This window comes from Bos mutus, chromosome 22 (assembly GCF_027580195.1).
Source record: "Bos mutus isolate GX-2022 chromosome 22, NWIPB_WYAK_1.1, whole genome shotgun sequence".
Classification (NCBI taxonomy): Eukaryota; Metazoa; Chordata; class Mammalia; order Artiodactyla; family Bovidae; genus Bos; species Bos mutus.
The window spans coordinates 15028903-15048802 of NC_091638.1; the positions used below are offsets into that span (position 1 = coordinate 15028903).

Consider the following 19900-nt stretch of genomic DNA (forward strand, 5'->3'; position numbering starts at 1 on the left):
TCTAGGATCTCAGGGCCGAGTCTACCTTGCCCGGCGCCCCCTTACCTGGGGCAGTGGAGCTGCTCGACAAGTATTTGTGGAACTAATAGAGGAGATACTGAGGGCTGAGATTTATTGAGTGCTTACTGTGTGCCATCCACTGTGCCAGCACTTGGCACCTTTTAATTCAGTGAGTCCTGAAGAGGGATTCTGCTGGGGGAGTGGAGCAGACCTCTAAGCTGGCCCCTCCGTGTATGTGTGTGTGTTTAGAGGTAGATAAAATGGCAACCCACTCCAGTGTTCTTGCCTGGAGAATCCCAGGGATGGGGGAGCCTGGTGGGCTGCCGTCTGTGGGGTCGCACAGAGTCAGACACGACCGAAGCGACTTAGCAGCAGCAGCAGCAGTACCTTCCTGCTAGAGAAGACCAGTCACTTGTGTTACTTGTGCAGTGACTCACATAGGCGGCGTACATACTGTGAAAACCCCCTCCTCAGGGAAAGTCATCCACAGCTTCCTGGACCCTGCCTGTTGGAGCTCTTCTTCAGGGATGGGGCTGAGGAGGGAGTCCATGCTGGCCCCCTACTTGGAGCCGACCCTGGATGGGGTGACAGGTCTAGAGACCTCAGCAAGTGTAGTGAAGGCAATCAGGATGAAGGGCCCCTCAGGTTTCCTGGGCAGGAAGTTTTTCTCTGATGCTACTTGAAGGGAAAGGGCCAGGCAGGACCCGTGAGCGTGGAGTCAGCACCGTCTTTTGGCACATGTGTATACATATGATTCATGCTCCCAAGTCTCGGGATTTGTGTGTGTCTGTGTCTTTGTGTAGGCCCATGTGAGCAGAGATGTGGCTACCCTCCATGGAGCCACCCCTCCCCATGACAGTAGTGGAGGGGGTGACCCTGTGGTTGTCACCGAGGGGCCTGGAGCTCTCCTGCAGCAGCCCTCCCAGCTCAGCCCTGTGCCGTGGGGAGGGAGGTACACTCTTCCTTTGCCTGGACCCACTGCCTCAAAATCCTCTTGCTGGCCTTGCCTCTGCCCTCTGCCGCCAGTGCCCACTGGCAAAAAGAGGTGCCTCTTGGAATAGCTGGTGGGGGGCAGAGCTGCCCAGTAGTGAGTAGCATGCCCACCCTGGGTAATCTGCTCAACTGGAGGCCCCGGCTTTTGGAGGCCTACAGGCCAGGGTTAAATATTAGTTCTGTGTCTTTCCATGAGCCTCAGTTTCTCCATCTGTAGAATAGGGTGACAACCACCTGGGTTATTGGAGATCTTGATGGGGGTCAGGTTTACACAGTAGATGCCCACTCACTGGGATCTGCAATGATCGTGAAAATAATCATTATTATTACAAACCTAAGGGTCTGAATCTAAGGAAGAGCCCTAAGGTGTGGGTTGGCAAGATGGCTAGGACCATAGTGCCCCCCGAGTCTGCAGAGGGAGGAATGCCCAAGATGGGGCCATGGTGTAGGATTGGCCTAGGGCTGTGAGGATGCTCTAGTGAGGGGGATGGAGTGTGGCTGGGTGGCTGGGGGCTGCTCCCAGCCCAGAGCCCTCTGCATGCTCCTGCACGTGTGGAGCCCTTTGGGCCTGCAAGGTCCCCTGCAGGGGACGGGGCAGTGAGCACCTGCCCAAGGGACTGCATCTGTTCATCCACAGCTGGCGTCTCATCCCAGAGCTCTTGCTGATGCTGACAGGGTGTCGGTCTCCTTCCCTGCTGTGGCTAAGCATGCCCGGGGATATTGCTCTCCTGCCATGGGATATTGGCTCTGGTCACCTTTGAAGCGCCTCTTCTGGGAGCAAGGGCCCAGCTGGCTGTTTCAGGTTGGCTTCCAGGAGCAGATGGAGTCCTCAGATGGAGCCTCGTCCTCTCAAGGCCTAAGGCTGCCCTGTCCAGCCAGGCTGACGGGGCTGCCCTCCTAGTGCTTGTCTGCTTTCTGCTGCCGCAGGGCCTGCAGGAAAACCCCTTTCACCTGGTCCAGGGTCTCATGGTACATTCGGAAGTCCTCCTCCTTTCCCTGCAGGGCGTTGCCTAGGGCAGCCTTCAGCATTTCATTCTCCTCCACCTGGATGGCCAGCCTGGACCACACAGAGAGAGGGCTCAGCATGACTGAGCTGGCACGTGTGAGCACGTGTGCATGTTTGCGAAGGGCCCTGGGGCTGCCGGCATAGCTGCTCTTCACACTCAGGGTACTCTCTGACCAGTCCCCTCCTCTCAGGGACCCTCGGGGAATAATACCATCTGGGATTCCTCTCTGGGCCCACTCACAGCTGCTGGGCCTAGTGTCTGGTAGTTCTCCAAAATGTTGACTGCCTCAAGGCATGAGTACTAATTTATAGAGGTTCCCCTTTCTTCCTTTCCCACCACTGCATTTGACCTTAAAAAGTTTAAGTGAATGAGCAAAGTGGGTTCAGTAACCCACACATGATAAAGCTTTTCTTGGGACCATGAGATCTTTAGTCATGGTTGGGTCTCTCTGCCCCCTGATGGCCGGCCACTGAATGGCAGGCTTAGAACCCAGGACCCTGCGGGACCAGCCTTCTGGGCAAATAGAAGTCACGAGGGGAGCGATGTGATCCCTCTGCCTGTCAGGGCACCTCCACCCATGCAACATCACCCTTTTCAGAAAAAGGGGCAGGGAGCACCTGGTGGTCAGCTCCTCCATCTGGGATTCCATGGGCACACTGGAGAGCTGGGCGGAAGATGGGTCCTTCCTCTCACTTTCGCTCGGGTGGTGCCTGGTGTTAGAGGCAGGCAGACCTGTGGGGCAGCAGTGGCTACTTTTTGTGATCCGGCCATGGCTCTGTGTTAGCACTTCCCCCTGCCCAACCCCGAACTGTCCACTTCCTGCTTTTCCACTTTGTGAAACATTATACCTCCTTCAGGGTATAGGCTGCCTCCCTCCAGGCCCTGCTTTGTACTGAGATGGCTCCTCTTGTTAATGTTTCCATATTTGCATTTTACAAGTTTCTGGAAGTCAGCTGGGCCTGAGGTCTGGCCTGCAGGTTGGGTCTGAGTCTAGGTCATTGGACCTGATGCTCTCTTACCATTGGGCCCCTCACCTCCAGCTCTATCCATACATATAGGGGATCCAGGGTGGCTGAGTCCAGGCGACAAAGAGTGCTCAGAAAAAGAAATCAGAGCCCACCCAGTGGGGAACTCCAGTACTATCACAGCATCAGAAAACCTCTGTGCTGAATAAGACCTCAGGGGCGGCCTGGTGCAGGGTAAGTCACCTGACATCAGCAGCCCTGGCTTTTACCTCCTGCTGTGTGGCCCCAGGTAAACCGTCAACTTCTCTGAGCTGGTCTCCTCACCTGTTTCATGAGGAGAATAGTTCTTGCCTCCAGAGCTCTGTGAGGCCACAGTGGATGCACGTCTGGCCCTCAAGGCCTGTGTGATGGAACCACCACCTCAGCACTTCATGACTTCCCTACCTCACTTCATATTCCCCTCCCCATGCTCCAGTCTCACTGCCTCCAAGCCCCCAGCCATGTACCCACCTCAGGGCCTTTGCACTTGTTCTTCCCGCTGGTATCTATGCCACATCCCCACCCCCTTCTGCTGTCTTTGCTCAGATGTCAGCTCATCAGTTAGGGTGACTGCTCCACAGAAATCAGCTGCTCTCCGTACCTCCTGTCCCCTTCCTCTTCTATGAGCCACAGCACCTGCCTCTATCTGACCTACCATCCTTTGCTGGTTTGTTTATGGTTCTCTTCCCCACTGGCATGGAACTGCCACAAGGGACCTCATTTCACAATCAGGCTTCCTATTGTATAGGTGCAGGGGTGTGCTGTGCCCCCCAGAGGGGTGCTGCATTTCCCAGGTCACAAGCAGCATGCACAGAAGCCACGTGGTCACTTTCTCTCCAGGCAGTTGCCCCTTCCTTGTCCAGGCAGTGCCAGAGTAGTTTTTCTTACTGTGGCTTAGCCCTCCCTAGTTGGAGGCTCGGCCAAGGAGGTAAGTCCAAGGTCTGGAGACACTGTATCCCTGAGGAACCTGTTCTGAGAGCTCAGCAGAGCTAAGCCCTGTACTCCTTCCCCAGCCTGTACTCTCAGCAGCTCCTGGAAGGCCCATGGAGTCTTGGCTCTGCTGGAGGGAAAAGGGCTTTACTCCTTCTCCGTGCCCTACTTCTGGCACATCCTACAGTGTTCTGATCTCACCTGCCCTGGGAGAAAAGATCTAAGTGTCCTTGGCTGGGGGAGGGGTACTGGGGTGTTGAGAGGCAGGGAAGTGGGGACAACCGTCCACGCCAGAACCCAGAGGGGTTGGGATAGAGCTATCAGAGAGAGGCAGACCCATCATCTCCTCACTGAAGATTCTCCCTCCCCAGAAATGGCTTCTGGCTCTGGCATCTCGCACCCCCACTGCCCCCACGAGATGCTGCCACTTGCGGTCCAGAGACTGTACCTTAAGAACCACTGTGTTAGAGCCATAGAACTGAACTTTTAGTTTAGGACACCTAAACTGCCCTCTGCAGCTGGTGTGGTCATGTGACTAGGATCTGGCCAATGGGATGAAAGCAGAAGTGACTTGTGGAACCTTAGGGTCCTGCCCTTGGAAGCTAAGGGGCTCAGGACAGAGGGTAGAGCCAGGCAGTAGCCCCTCCACCAGGGTGGAGCTCAGCCTGCCTCTGCTGCTGTGTGTGCTCTCCCCCAGCCCCCAGTCAGAACCAGGAGCCCCAGAGCACCGTCAGCCCACATGGCCCTGGGCCGGCCCCACCCCCAGCCCTACCTGTTTTGCTCCTGGGGGCTGCTCTCTGAGAGGCTGACATCCTGCCCGGCTCCAGGCGCATCTTCTCCAGGTGCTGCTCCAGCACCACGGCGCGATGCCGCTCTTCCTGCAGCCTCCTCTCTGACTCCAGAAGCTTGCTGTTCCTCTCCTCCACCCTGGTGATGAGAGAACAGGGGCCACCATACTCCCTGGCACCTGCTCAGACTCTCAGAGAGCTGGGCACGTCTTACACCAGTGGACACAGGCTCCGTTCTTCCTTATTTTTATTGCAGTAACATAGATATGTGCGTTTAAAAACCATATAGTTCTCTCTAAGCCTTAAAATGAAAAAAAAAAAATGCAGCCTCTTCCCACCCCTACTCACTCCCAATTCCTGCTCTCTAGAAGCAACCACTTATACCGCTTTTAGCTGTTCCTTTCACTACTGCCATATTTCTACAGATGCTTATGCTGCTATTTTTTAAGGCTTAAATATAATCTTATGAGTATATCTTATGCAACATGAGATTTTAGTTTTATTTTGGTACTTTCTCCTCACCAAACAGAATCACCTCACCACTTCCCAATGTAGTTATATTACCCTTATTGGGGGCTGAATGAATGTTAGGTAGCGTATTTGTTTTCTATTGCTGCTGTAACAAATTACCACAGACTTAGCTTAAAACAATGCAGATTTATCACCCCATGGTTCTGTAAGTCAGAAGTTTAGCAGGTCCTGTTGGTTTCTCTGCTCCAGGTTTTATAAGCCAAAATCAAGGTGTTGGCTGAACTGGGCTCTTACCTGGAGTTTCTAGGAGAGAATCTGCTTCTAGGCTTGTCCACATTGTTGGAAGGCTTCAGTTCCAGTTGAAGGACTAAAATCCCTGTTTCCTGTTGGTTTGTTGGCTGGGTGACTTTCAACTTTTAGAGACTACTGGGCCCTCTCCATCTGCAAAGCCAGCCGGGTACCCTTTTCATACTGTCTCTGACTTTTTCTGTAGCACCTCTCTGACTGACCCCAGATGGAGAAATTTCTCTGCTTTTAAGGGTTCAAGTGATTAGATTGGGTAATCCAGGATAATCTCCCTGTTTCAGGGTCCATGATGATTATTACATCTGCAAAGTCTCTTTTGCCATATAACATAAAGTATTCACAGGCACAAGAGTGGGGATGGAAGGACACAGGGAACAAAATCCTGTCTACCACAGGGGGTTACATTAGGACACTCAAGAGGCAGTATACTCATGATTACTTTTTTTTTTTTGGCCATGTCACACAGCATGTGGGATCTTAGTTCCCCAACCACAGATTGAACCGGGGCCCTCTGCAGTGGAAGCGCTCCAAGTCCCGACCACTAGACTACCGAAGAATTCTGGACATTTTCTTTCTTATTTGCTTGTTTTGCTTGGAGTTAGTGATTGCTTTCTGTTTGTTATTATGATTATTTATTATTTTCTATATACTTGTCATGAATTTATGGGCCTTCAAGTCCTTGTTATTTGGTTATTTCACCAAAGGATCTGATTATTTTCTCACTGAGTTTGAGGCTGTGGTCCTTCTTATGGTGACGTGTGGCATTTCAGACTTTTGTGATACCAAAGGACTCTTTGAGGTTTCACCCCAGCAAAGGATCACATACACACATAGACCCATGCAAATCAGAGTGGGAACCTGGAGATGTAAGAACAGTGATGGAGGAAGCGTTCTTCCCACCATCCCACCTTCCCGGTGTTCTTCTTCCCTTCCTTCAAGAAGGAGCAGAATGCTAACAATTTTGAACAGAATACAACTACCAACACAGAACTGTATGCCAACACAGTATACAGCTACTAACACAACCTGTTAGTGTTGCGTTAGTTCCTTGAAACTAACAATGTTAGTTTCAATGTTCCTTGTTACTTTGAATGTTCCTTGAAACTGTATTTGCTAAAGCAAATGACTAAAACAACCTAAAGGTGCATCAACAGGGGAAAGACCAAAGGTAACATATTCACACCATGGGATATGGTAGAATATGATGGAGTTGTGCTGCTCAACACAGTGGCTGCAGCCTCGTGTCCACATGTAGCCATTCAAATAAAAAGTCATGAAAATAAAATGTAAAATTCAGTTCCCAGAAGGTCTGGGTATCAGCTGAGAGAGAATCACACACGTGTGACTCTGAGAGTGTCTTTTGAATGTTGTACCCTAGGTCTCTTGCCTGCCCCACCCTCACCCCAGCCCTGCATGGAGAGGCCCTGGAAGATAAGGCTCTACATGGAGAGAGAGGCGACGTACACAACAGAGGCGCCCCTACCGAGCTAGCTGAATGGAGCATGTGCGTGATCCCGCTGGCATCATGTGAAGCAGGATTACCTAGGCTGCCCACAGAAGGGTAAGAAAAAATCAGTCATATTTGAGGCCACTAGGTCTGGGACGGTTTGTTAGGCAGCAGTAGATAAGCGAGTCAGCTTGCTTCACACCGCACTGCCCCAGACTCAGGTGCAGCTCAAAGAAAACGGCAAAGAAAGCCATAACCGAGTATGTTTCTTCCCTTGGGTAGGCTGGAGGCTTGTGCTAGCCATTATATTTCAGTGACAGAAAAAGAATTTGTTACTTTTTCTTACTTGCTTGAGCATGTCTGAAATTCCTACCCTCTCTGTGTACATACTACTGAAAAGAAAATAAAGCTGATTACCCCTCACTGCTTAGGCAGTTGCCATCCCAGCACCTCAGCTCCTTTGGTGACTTACTCCATCTTTTCCTTTGGCAGTTTGCCCCTCCTTCACTTAATTTAATTTTTTTTTTTTTTTTTGGCTGCAGTGTGTGGCATGCAGGATCTTAGTTCCCTCACCAGGGATCAAACCCATGCCCCCTGCAGTGGAAACACGGAGCTTTAACCACTGGGCCACCAGGAAAGTCCCAGCGTTCCTCCATTATGTGAGCACCTGGAGGTCCTTCCAGTATGGGTGTCTGGCCTTTGTCCAGGGTTGACATGTGAGCCACCCAGGCCAGCTAGACCTTCTCTCCCAGGACCCACTGGCATAAGAACTGAAATCCACTGGGCATCATTCTCATGGCCCAGGAGAGACTACTCCAGGGTTCCTGCTACCAATATCCCTGGACCTTCTTGGGCTCCTCTTCTGCCCTGCACATTGGAGACGGCCAGCACTTTCCCACTCTCCTTTCCCTTGAAGGAAAGGGAAGCCAGAATTGGTTTCTGTTGTCACCAAAGAGCCCTAACTGACATGTGACATGGCCTGTTCAGGGAGATAATCAGCGGTATCCTTTATATTTTTCAGTGTGGATGTCACATGGTTGGGCCATGTGTTGGCCTGGGCAGCCACAGTTCTTGCCAAAAGTATCACTTGAGAGAGGAACACTGGTTTATCCGAATAGAAATCTGTCAACAACCCCTTAGAGGAAACCAAACCCCCGGTCCACTGCCTCAGGCCACACGCTTCCCTCCCCCAACCAGGAAAGCCCCAGCTCCCATCTCTCGGTGACCCTTTTCCTCTTTGTTATTTCAGGCCTCAGTCTCGCCTGGAACTTCTTCCCACCGCAGCCTGCAGAGACACGGAGTGCAGTGCTGTGCTCATCCTAGATCTTTCTTACTGGTGAGTTGACTTGACTGATTTACCTACTTCAGAGTCCCTTCCTTGAGACTCCCACCTCACGGCCACGGCAGAACACAAGTGTGATGACGGGGCCCCGAGACTGAGGGGCACTCGGGGGGCACATGAGATGTGGCCGGGAAGGCCCAGGACCAACACTATGGGAACCAAGCTCACCAGTGGGGTGGACCCAGGCACGGACACGGCCTGGCCTCTGTCCAAGAGGGATGCCCCTGGGTCAGGCTGCCTACCACCAGCCCACCTGGGCCCACGAGAGTGTGTCCCTGGCTCCAGGCGTTACCGTTTCTGTAGGACGGTGACAAACTCCGTGAGCCGGTCGCGCTCCACCTCGGCAGCCTGCCAGAGGGCCTTGAACTCCGTCACCTGTGTCTGCCAGCCTTTTTGTTCAGGGGAGTCCAAGAACCTGGGGACCAGGGTTGGGGGCAGAGGTCAGTTAAGGGTTACCTGAAGAGATGCTTATCCCTGTGAGGGTGGGAGGGACTGGAAGGACATTCACGGGTCCTCAAAGGGAACCAGAGAGAAGGAAGACAGTCCAGTCCCTTCTGGCCTCTTCCTCTGGCTTCTTCTCAGGCCTCCATTCCTGGCTCTGCTGAAATCTCTCGACCTCACTTAGCTGGCTCCAAAGCCATTCCCCACCAGGACTAGAGTTTCATCAGTACCTCTGTCCACCCAGTCCCTGTAGGGGCCTGGAATCAGTATGGTTGCCTTGGAAGCTGACTCTTGGGCACCTGGTGGTCCTACCCTGGGAACCCGTGAGGTGTGGGACCTGGCCGCCCTTTTCAGTGCAAGCTGGGCCCAGCCCCTCCTGTCTCCCTGTCAGCCTGTCCTGGCCCTCCTGTATTTCCTGGCATGACCCTCAGCCCAGTCCTCTTTCCTGGGCCCTGGACTCCTGCTTTGTAATTTAGTCAGTTTTCTCCAGCCCTGATCCAGCCCATCTCTGGTTCCCTTCTTACCACTGGGCCTTACCTGCTGGCTGGGGTTGGGACCAAAGGGGAGCTCTGCACGCCCCCACCCCTGGAGTGCTTGTACAGTGCCAAGCTGCTCTCTCCTTTGCCCTCACCCTTCCTAGGGAGACCCTGGTGAAGCTGACTTGCTCTTCCAGAACCCCAGGACCTGAGGAGGGCTGGGCTGGGGCCAGGAGCCCAGAAGCTGACTGGCTCCCCCATGGGTTCTGAGGACCGCAGGCTCCCCTCTGTTCTGGTTCCTAAGTATACTCTAAGGTTTTGCCGCTCCATGTGGTCTCTGAATCATCGAGCTTGCTGGAAATGCAGGATCCCATTTCCTGCAGGATCCTACCTGCAGAGTCAGAACCTGCTGTAACCTGGCAGATCCTCAGCTGATTCGTGTGCACAGTGAGTTAGGAAAACCTACTCTAGTCGCCTCTGTGATCTCACATGTTGGGGTAAGGTGTTATCCCCTCACTCCACCTGCCTCCCAGGCACCGCATCTGAGCCAGCACGCTAGCCCTGACAGACACGCTCTCTGGGATCACTCCTACTTGCTGAACATCTGTCCTGTCCCTAATGGGAGGGAACTGTGAGCTCCGTGAAGGCAGGACTCACATGTGGTTGGCTTTGGTAAATATGTGTCTTGTGGAAGACACAAGCTTAAGAACCAGCAGTCTGGCCAGCCCGGGGCACATTGGCTTCTGCAGCCCTTTGGAGTGCAGAGGTCATGGCTGCATAAGCCTGGCAGGGACCTTGGGGTCATCTTGTCTATCCTCCTGCTCTCACTACTGTGATAACCGCCTCAGAGCAACAGAGCCTCTGTTCTCCCTGTGCTATGAGGAGAGTGTGACAGGGGCCCTTGAGGCTCTGAGTCAGACCCCTCTCCCCCATGCCCTTGTGGCCCCAGGCTGATGGAGGGGGCATCTGCAGGGCTGCCCTCAGCCCATGGTGCCTGTGCCGCCAGATGTCAAGCCAGAAGCACCACCCCCAGACACTTCCTGGGGGACAGCCCCCAGGATTTGCCGACAGCCACACAGCAAGGTGAGCGTGAGACAGAGGCCCTTGAGAGGCCTCAAGCAGAACCTGAGCTGACCTGCCCAAGGAGTGGGGGCAGGAGCTGACAGCAGGAGCACGGCTCCAGTGGACAGTACACAGGACAAGTGAGGAAGGACAAAGCAGCCCTTTGTCTGTGAGCTGGCAGGAAGGACAAAGGGCCCATTGGAGTGCTATGGCTTGATTCTATCAACAAAGAGCGGGCCAGAGAGCTGAGGGGATATCAGTGGCTTCAAGTGGGAACCGTGTGATGTGAAATTCTCCCCCCTAGAGACGGACTCTCAATGGGCAAGAGGAGGCAAGGGAAGGTTCTGGGCCCTAGGCCCTGGAAGGTTCCTGGTGTGAACTCTGGTAGCAGAAGGAACACTAGGCCAGGACTCCTATTGTGAAGCCACTTGCCCTTTCACCTTAGATAAGGCCCTGGACCTCCCTGACCCTCTATGTCCCTATGGAAACTGGGATGAGTCCCCAGACGTGGCCTGGCCTCAGTTTCCCATCCTTGTAATGGGATGGTAACACTGGCTAAGTAATCAAGGATGGGAAGTCCTGTGAAGGCATGGTGCTGAGAGGGCTGGGTTCCTACCTGGGTGAGGCCCCATGAGGACTGGGCAGCGAAGGCCATGTGAGAGAAGATTCCACCAGTGTGTGGCCCAGGCTGGTCACGGAGCTGTGCAAAGACAGAATGGGCTCATCACCACGGGCAGGCAGGCTGGGCCCAGCTGTGAGGGGAGCAGGGGCCAGCAGGGACCTGGGAGTGGAGGAGGGGGCAGTGCTGGCCCCTAGAGCCACCCTGTGGATTTGCCGCCCTCCTTTCCAGAACTCTAGCTTGCTTAAAAACAAGACAGAGCCAGGGGACATCAGAGCCTCGAAGGGTCCAACACGGGTCTGTTTGAGAATCCTAGAAGCGGGTGAGAATTGAGGCCAGCTGGGAACCAATTTTACAGACAGCTGCAGCCAAACGCTCTTGAAGTAATGGTATCTGGAACTCACTGGCCCCTTCATACAGATGCGAGGCTGACGGAAGGGGAGGCCCATGTATCAGAAAGACAACACCACAGACATCGTAAAATTGCATCCGGGGCTTCCCGCCCTTTCTTCTGAATAATGAAGATGCACTTCCCAACCCAGCGCCCCACCCCATTTTTTCTTACCGAGAAGATCCAAGCCTGCCAGCATGATCGCCCGCTGAGGCTGGGGGCTTGGTCAGGCCAGGGTCCTCAGGGAGCTTGGTGGAGGCCCGGCTGACCTCGGGCCCACTGGAGCCCTCGTCTACTCCTTTATTCCGAAGATACTGCAGGGAACAGACGTGGGTTCCATCATCAGGGCCTTGGCTCAGAGGCCTGGAGAAGGCAGGAGGGGGCCTTGGCTTGATTTCGGGGCTTTCAGGGGATATGAAAGAGGCTTCTTTTCAGGAGTGCAAAGCGAGGCCTGTTGGGTGAAGGCACTGCTTGCATGATAATAACAGCTCATAATGCCTCTCTTCAGAAAGGGAGCTTCACAGCCAGAGGAGGGTGACCAGGCCATGAAGCTGTTCCACATTCAGGTCCCAAGGGGAGGTGAGGGGGCAGGTCCACCTCTCCGGGCAGCCCCACCCACACGGGGATGAACACCAGGTGTGACTTCAGGCCTTTTTCAACTAGAGATGTGAAGACCTTCCAAACACCTGAAGCCAAGAGCAAGGGTTGGCAGCCCGGCCAGGAGGCTGGGCTTCTCAGGCCCCTACCTTCCCCCATCCCTCCCTCTTTCAGATGGCTGGTGGGGCCAGTGGAAGGAGGAACGTTTGAGGACCCCCAACGGGAGGTCTGGCCACCATCAACAGCGGGACAGTTGGTGTGAGCCCCGAACAACCTGGCACGTCCCCTAAGCCCGGCCACCCCGAGGAAACTTGCCATGTGTGCCCTTTTGTCTGGGGTAGTGCTCGGCCCCCAACTGCTCGGTGTGACCTCTGAGGTGAAGGTCAGTCTCTTTTCTGTGCCTGGAGCCAGGACAGCAGTGAGGTGGAGATACTGTGACCTCCAGGCCTCTGCTAAGGCAAAACATCCTCAGGAGCTCACGCGTTAGACAGGCATTTACTGAGCAGCTAACTACTGTGTGCTCGGTCCTGGGCCAGGCACTGAGGCACCACTGTCGGTGCCCCCTCAAGGAGAATTTGGGAGAGAAAACAGGAAAATGATCACACTGTGTGACAGAAGTTTGGCTTGGGGATGCACAGGAGTTAGGAGAGTACCCAGGAGGGGCTTATAATACAGACTGGGAGCCCCAGAGCTTCCTGGAGGAGCTCTGGACTAGTAAGATGTCAAAGCTGAGGGGAGGGCAGGGAAGGTGTGTGCTTTGGGTATGTGCACAGGCCCAGAGTGGGGAGAAAGTGGGGCCATGGGGGAGCTCAGTGGCATCCACGTGGTTAGAGTGGTGGACGGTGGGCAGTGAAGAGAAGATGCAGGAGGGATGGCAGCAGGAGCCAGTCATCTGGTGCCCTGCAGACTGGACGAAGGAGTGTGCTTCCCTTCTGCTATCCTGCTGCCTGGAATGTGGATAAAAGTGCTGGCACTGTGGCCACCATCTTGGGTCATGAGGATGAAGGCCACAACTGGGGAGGAAGAGGGTAAGCTGGCAGGAGCCTGGACCCTTGGCCAGGTGAGGTTGAGGGTGATGGGGAGCCACAGACAGGTTTTACAAGGAGCAGGGAGACAATCAGATCTGTACTTCAGAGAGGAAAGGTGTGTGCAGCATGGGCTGGGGAGCCAGATGGAAGCAGGGAGCCGAAGCAGGGCCAGGTAGGAGATGGTGCAGCCCAAGGGAACACAGGTGGAGGGAAGAGGAAGTGGCTGAGGCTTCTCTGGGTAATGGGTGGACTTGCCCAACTTGGGAGCCAGCAGGCTGAGCCAGTGCCCCGCTCACCTGCACACTGAGCTGCCCAATCTCCAGCTCCAGCTGCCGCACCTTGGCCTCCCGCTCAGCCACCATGGCCCGCAGTTGGGCCACCAGGCTGCTGCTTCGCTGAGCCTCGCTGTTGAGCTGCTGGTCTAGGCGGTGCTGGGACACTCGCGTCTTCTCCTCTTGCAGACTCAGGCTGCCCAGAATCTCCTGGAGCTGTTTCAGCTGGTCCTGTGGGGCCGGGTGGGAGGGTGGGCGAGGGGAGCCACGACTCTCGATAGAGAAGGACAAGAGAAGACCAGCAACCCACCCCTTCCCTGCTCCTCGGGAACCTAACAGTGGGATGCTAGTGTTCCCTTGAGAAGGAAGAATACTTTGCCTGCCCTCAGCGGGTATTCAACCAGGTTTTCCTGTCCTCAGCTCCCTTCTCCTTGAGATCAGGGTTAAGAAGGACATCCAAAAGGCTTCCGGGAGCCCCATCCAAGGAGATTTTACGATCAGATAAGTCTGGTTTGAATTCAGTTGTGTGGCCTTGGATGACTTACCTAGCTGTGAAATTGGATTATGTGTTCCTAAGGATTATCTTCGGAGAAGGCAATGGCACCCCACTCCAGTACTCTTGCCTAGAAAATCCCATGGATGGAGGAGCTTGGTAAGCTGCAGTCCATGGGGTCGCTAAGAGTTGGACACGACTGAGCTACTTCACTTTCACTTTTCACTTTCATGCATTGGAGAAGGAAATGGCAACCCACTCCAGTGTTCTCGCCTGGAGAATCCCAGGGATGGGGGAGCCTGGTGGGCTGCCGTCTATGGGGTCGCACAGAGTCGGACACGACTGAATCGACTTAGCAGCAGCAGCAAGGGTTATCTTCCCTGGAAGAGGAAGTGGCAACCCATTCCAGTACTCTTGCCTGGGAAATCCCATGGACAAAGGAGCCTGGCAGGCTACCGTCCATGGGGTTGCAAAGAGTTGGACATGACTGGTGACTCACCATCATAAACCACACCCCAAGAGCCCAGAAGGGTGTGCTGTTGCTACCACACAGATGGGGATATGCACTGGCTCCCCTCAGTCATCCTTTCCATTTCTCCATGAAAAATAACCCAGGGTGTAACCGCATCTGTCCCCACTACATCCTCTTCTTCCTCCTTTGGGGTCCACAGGCTCAGTGGCTCATGGCCGGCATCAACCTCTCACAGCAGGTCCTCTGCTGGCCCTCCGGCAGCCTCTATGCTGCTCCTGTGCCCAGCGCCAGGCTTTGGGGCTGGGCCCAGCAGAGCAACGAGCTCCCGGGTTATGCAGGTGGCATGTTGGGGTGCATGAGGACTCTGGGGGCTGGGACTGGGTCACAGGTCTCTGGTTGGGGCGGGGGCCCCAGAGGTAACTGTACCATGAGGGCATCGATGAGCTCATCATCATGCCGGCCCTTCTCCACAAGGGTCCCCATCTGACTCCTGAGGGTCTTCACTTCACTCGACAGCACCTTGTTCCGGGACCTCATGCCCTCAAACTTCTTTTTCAGCTCTTCGAGCTCTCTCTGGAGGGCATCCCGCTCCGCCGCAAGTTTCTGTAATCAGAGGGGGCAGTCACAGGCTGCAGGGCTGAGTGGGACCCTTGGTCACAGCTGAGCCTTCACTGCCACTCACTGATGAGGCCAGAGCAGAGAGGGGTTGGGACCCCATGGACTGTAGCCCACTGGGCTCCTCTGTCCATGAGATTCTCCAGGCAAGAATGCTAGAGTGGGTTGTCATCTCCTCCTTCAGAGGATCTTCCTGACCCAGGGAACCCACATCTCTTGCATCTCCTGCATTGGCGGGTGGGTTCTTTACCACTGAGCCACCTGGGAAGTCCCAGTGTGTCTTCTGAGGACCCTCAATCCCTGCCTGGGTGGTGAAAAGAGAAAAGCCATGCTTCGGTGGACAACACTAAGCCTAATGTTCAAACTGAGGTGTCTCACCCCATCAAGAGCTAGTTTCAGGCCCAGCATCTCCATAACAGCCATAATGGGGCCACCTTGATATTCATGAAATGGGCTTGGGGTGAGGAACCAGTCAGGCTGCTCAGAGTGGACCAGCAGGGCATGAGGAGCATGCACAGAGGTGACCCCAAACCTCAGAGCCTCTGAGTCTTCACAGACGTGGCTGTGGTCTCCCGGTTCCACATGCCCCTGACCTCCTGCCGGGCACACTTACCTCCCATCCTTCCTGTTTTTCCCTCTCCAGGTTGCGGATGCGCAGCAGATTTTTCTCCTGGGCTGACAGCTTCCTTGAGTCAGGATAGACAGACAGCTCACTGGCTGTTTCTTCGGACCGGCTCCGGGTCTGTCCCAGCTGTTTCTCAAGCTCTCTAACCTGAAGGTGGTTCCACAACAGGTCTGCAGTGAGACTCGACCCCTCAGAGGGGCCGCCCTGCAATGTGATGTATGCATGACCCCCCTGGACAGATGACACCGCAGTTCCAGATGGGTGTGGAGGCCCCTAGGAGAGGGACACTGGTGGGGGAGGGGTGGAAGGGGTCTGTGGCAGCATCCTGAGCAGAACAAGGGAAGACACCAGAGAGGCTTTGCTTGGCAAAGAGAAACTTCAAAGGAAATGAGAGAAATCACCCTATCTCTGAGGCCGAGAAGCAGATGTGGAGCCCCGGGAACTTGGGAGGGAAAGGACAACAGGTCTCAGTACCAGAAATAGCTAACAGACAGGCCACCTGAGCCTGGGGACGCTCCTCGGGAGGCCACAGGTTCCTGCAGGAGATGCTGCGAGGGAGGGCAGGGTGGGGAAGCTGGGAGACCAGCTCAGAGCCTCGCTGGCTGTGACTCTGCACAGATTACTTCTCTGAATCTCAGGTCCCTCGTCTGTTAAGGGTAGGGGATCTATGAGTACACCCTGTATGTTAGGAGAGTTCAGAATCCCAACTTGTCTGAGCCTGGGAATCCCCAAGATGTTTTTGGGGTGACAAATCTTGGGGCCCACTCCAGGGGAAGAACACTGGGATTTTCATTTTAAACAGGTGCTATAGATGATTTTTAGGTTAGGCAACTTTGAGAAACCCCAAAATGGCCTCAAAATGACGGCGGAAGCCCTCAGCATAGGGCAGGTGGAAGTCATCCTACAGAACAATGGCTTTATCACTTTGAGTTTAATGTGGATAACCCCTAGGGCCCTTCTAACCCTGATTTCTGTGTCAACACAACATACATGGTGTGACCCTGAAAGTGTTAGTCACTCAGTCATGTCTGACTCTTTGCCACTGTGTGGACCATAGCCCACTGGGTTCCTGTGTCCATGGCCAGGAGAAAAATTCACTGGGATCCCTGGTAAAGGGCTGCAGGATCAGCGCCCTCCTGTGGCATTGTGTGGTAATTCCATTTAAGCGCTAAAGAACACTTGCTTTTAACCATTTATTTACACAGCTTTACAACACTAATGCAACCCACTCCAGTGTTCTTGCCTGGAGAATCCCAGGGACGGGGGAGCCTGGTGGGCTGCCGTCTATGGGGTCGCACAGAGTCAGACACGACTGAAGTGACTTAGCAGTAGCAGCAGCACAACACTAACAATAATAACTAAAGTGCTGAGTGCTTATTATGGCCACGCACTGTGCTGGGTGCTTCCCAAACATTATTTTGTCTAACCCATAACAATCCTATAAAGAAGGTATTATTATCTCCATTTTACAGGTGCAGAGACTGAGACACAGAGATGAAGAGATTTATTCAAAGACACCAAACATGTAGACCAATGACTGAGGCCAGACTCAAACTCAGGTCTCTGGAAGCTCAAGGCCACACACTGGTTGTTAATTACAGTTTTTTGGAGACCTCTTCATTTGGCTTCAAGGATCCCACAGGAGACCCTGAGGGTAAAAGCCACTGGAGAACCTGGGGTGAAGGCGAACCTGCGCGTGGCAAATCATGGAAGTGGCCCACCTAATTGCATGCCTCTTAGTTTCTTGGTCCAGCTAACCTCAGACAGCGTTTCCTCCATGCCAGGCACTGTGGCAAGCGATTTACACATGTGCACACGTTCAGTCCCCCCACAACCTGTAGGGTAGATGCCGTCATTATCCACAGTACAAAGAGGAGGGAACTGAGACACAGAGATGAAGCATTTTGCCTGAGGCCACACAGTTGGTGAGTGGAGAGCTAACATTTGCTGGTTTTTAAAAAATATATATTTATGTATTTGGCCGTACTAGGTCTCAGTTGGGACACGTGTTAGTTGTGGGATGTGGGATCCAGTTCCCCAATCAGGGATCAAATCCAGGCCCCCTGCATTGGGAGCATGGAGTCTTAGCCACTGGACCACCAGCGAAGTCTCAGAGAGCGAAGATTTGAATCCAAGCAGTATGGCTGCGGAGCCCCTACTCCCAGCCTCTTTGTTGCTGTTCAGTCACTCAGTCGTGTCCGATTCTTTGCGACCCCATGGACTGCAGTATGCCAGGATTCTCTGTCTTTCACCATCTCCCAGAAATGCTCCAAAATATTTAGAACATAAAAAGGGAGACAGGCTAAGTTTTTTTTTGGTGGGGGGTGGGGTGGGTAATTGAAACTTTCAAAAGCCTGCAAGCATTTGGACAAAACTGGAAAAAGCCTACAATAGTCATGCAAATTTACATGAACTAGGGGGAAAAAAATCTGCCTGGAGTGAAATAAATCAAAGGCATTTGTTGAGCGCCAGTGCCTGGCATGTAGTGTTCCATAAATGCCTGTTCATTAAACAACAAATGAAAATCAGGCTGGTTGGGGAAAATGTGAAACAACAGCGTTGCGAGTGCACTCCGCAGAATCTAAAGGCCTTTTTTGGGTTCTGTGTCTCTTAATGTGGGTCATCGTGGGTCTTTCTAGGGCATCTCAAGCCTTACGTTCAGGGCCAGGAGGAGCCTGATGACTCACTCACCTTGCTCTGCAGGACAAGGATCTGTTGAGCCCGACCCCTCCAGGTCCCAGGCGAGGACAGGAGCTGCTGGATGTTCACATCTTCCCCAACCTCACTAGTCAAAACCTGAAAAAGGTGGGGCCTTCAGTATGACCCAAAGCACAGTATGTGCAGAAACAGTGCTGGGTGCCTGGCGTTCCCAGAAGACCCGGCCTCCACCTGCACAACCACCCCCCTCTCCCGCCTCCCCACCTCAAAGGCCAGTTGACCACGCTCTATGAGCAGCTCTCCCTGGGAAAGCAGTAAACCCACCTTCCCCAGCACTTCCCGGTGATGCTCCAAGCAGACAAGGAACTGCTGACAGTGCCCAGGTGGGGCCGCCTGCTCTTGACACATTCTGGGATGAGTGAATCACAAAGTTGACCAGGACCTGCTTCCTAAATTTGTTCCCCTGTCACCCTGAACTGAGATTGTTCTGGAGGTTACAGGGACGACCTCACCACAGGGCCTTGCCCTCCGTGCAAAGCCACAGACGAGGGGCCGTGTCTGAGTGCAGCAAGGCAGGGGCCTACCAAATGCCACTTGGGGATGTTTGCTTCCAGAAGGGCCCAGATTTGTGGTTGTTACAGGGAGATGTTCAGGCTCAACCTCAAGGCTTTGAGGTAGAAACAGTACACCCCAGCTTGTGCCCTGGGGCCCTCTGTAGCCTGTCACGGAAACTGATCTAGCGTACCAAGTCTCTGGTGCTTGTTTCCACAATAGAACTCTGTTTTGGAAATCTTGGCTGGTCTGAGTGGTTCCAGCAGGGAAGACAAATGCCAGAGAATTCACTATGTAAATAAAAATAAATAATGAACCAGCTGGGCCTGCCTCCCAAGTCTGAGCATTTTCCTTTGAAAGGGGCCTTTAATCCACAAACAACCTTTCCATTTTCTAACATTAGAGACAGCAGTGGACAGGAGGTGGGTCTTGGTAGGCTTCCAAGTCCAAGGTGGCTTATTAAGGAGACATCCAGGGTCTGTTGGGGTACACATAGCTCAGGGAAGGTTTAAGGGACTTTCTAGGGTGGACAGCACTGTCTTCCATCCAGGGTTGGGTGGGCACCACAAGGGCCTCTGTGCAGGGACCTGCAGGCAGCCAGCAATCCCCCTTACTAGATGGGTCTGTTTAAAGAGCTGGTGGAAGGACGTTACTGGATCTGGAGCCTGACCCAGAACAAGCAACATGATGCTCACGGGACCAGGCTCCTGAATGGAAGTCATTGTCCAGCCGTGCCCTTCCCAGCCCTAGTCCAGCCATGCAAGAAGACCTGAACTCTGACCCAGAAGTACCTTCTGGGCCATCCGGAGCTCCTGCTTCACAGCCTGGATCTGGTTGCGGAGGTCACTCATCTTCAAGTTTGTGGCCGCCAGCCTGTCCTGCAAGACTTTCACCTCTGGGTTCTCCGGCTGGTTGGGAAAGACAGGGAGAGAGTTCACTTGAAGCCTAAATAGTAATAATACTCACAGCCCCCATTTCTCCAGGTGTGTGCAGGTACCACGCTGAGGCTCAACAAAAGGAGCCCATCTCATCATCATACGCGCTGTGAGGTAGGTCCTGCCGTCAGACCATTGTGGATGCAGAGCAGAGGCTGGTGCAAGGTGAGCCCCTTGGCTTGAGGGACCTGGTAAAGGGGAGCAGGGGTGTGGATCCTGGCAGCCCAACGCTGGGGCCTGAGCCCTGTGCTCAAGTGTGGCCCACACACGTGTGGACACCTGTGGTTGACCACAGACCGGGAGCATCTGGAGGAGGCTGTTCCCCCCCTCCCCAGACACAGACTGTGGGCTCTCTGCTGTGTGTAGAGACTGGTAT

The 19900-nt window shown here is 53.9% G+C and overlaps 1 protein-coding gene across 2 annotated transcripts in view; it reads right to left on the minus strand.

Annotated features, from left to right (window-relative positions):
* Positions 1–1890: 1890 nt before the first annotated feature.
* Positions 1891–19900, minus strand: part of CCDC13 (coiled-coil domain containing 13) — a 32529-nt gene continuing 14519 nt past the window's right edge. For both annotated transcript variants that reach the window (XM_070359023.1, XM_070359024.1), the window contains exons 6-16: positions 19381–19497; positions 18071–18175; positions 15368–15526; positions 14566–14742; positions 13199–13405; positions 11452–11591; positions 10884–10967; positions 8581–8703; positions 4707–4861; positions 2618–2732; positions 1891–2050 (exon numbers count right to left, since the gene is read on the minus strand). In XM_070359023.1, the coding sequence (XP_070215124.1) occupies positions 1891–2050; positions 2618–2732; positions 4707–4861; positions 8581–8703; positions 10884–10967; positions 11452–11591; positions 13199–13405; positions 14566–14742; positions 15368–15526; positions 18071–18175; positions 19381–19497 (1542 nt within the window). The remainder of the gene's footprint in view (positions 2051–2617; positions 2733–4706; positions 4862–8580; positions 8704–10883; positions 10968–11451; positions 11592–13198; positions 13406–14565; positions 14743–15367; positions 15527–18070; positions 18176–19380; positions 19498–19900) is intronic.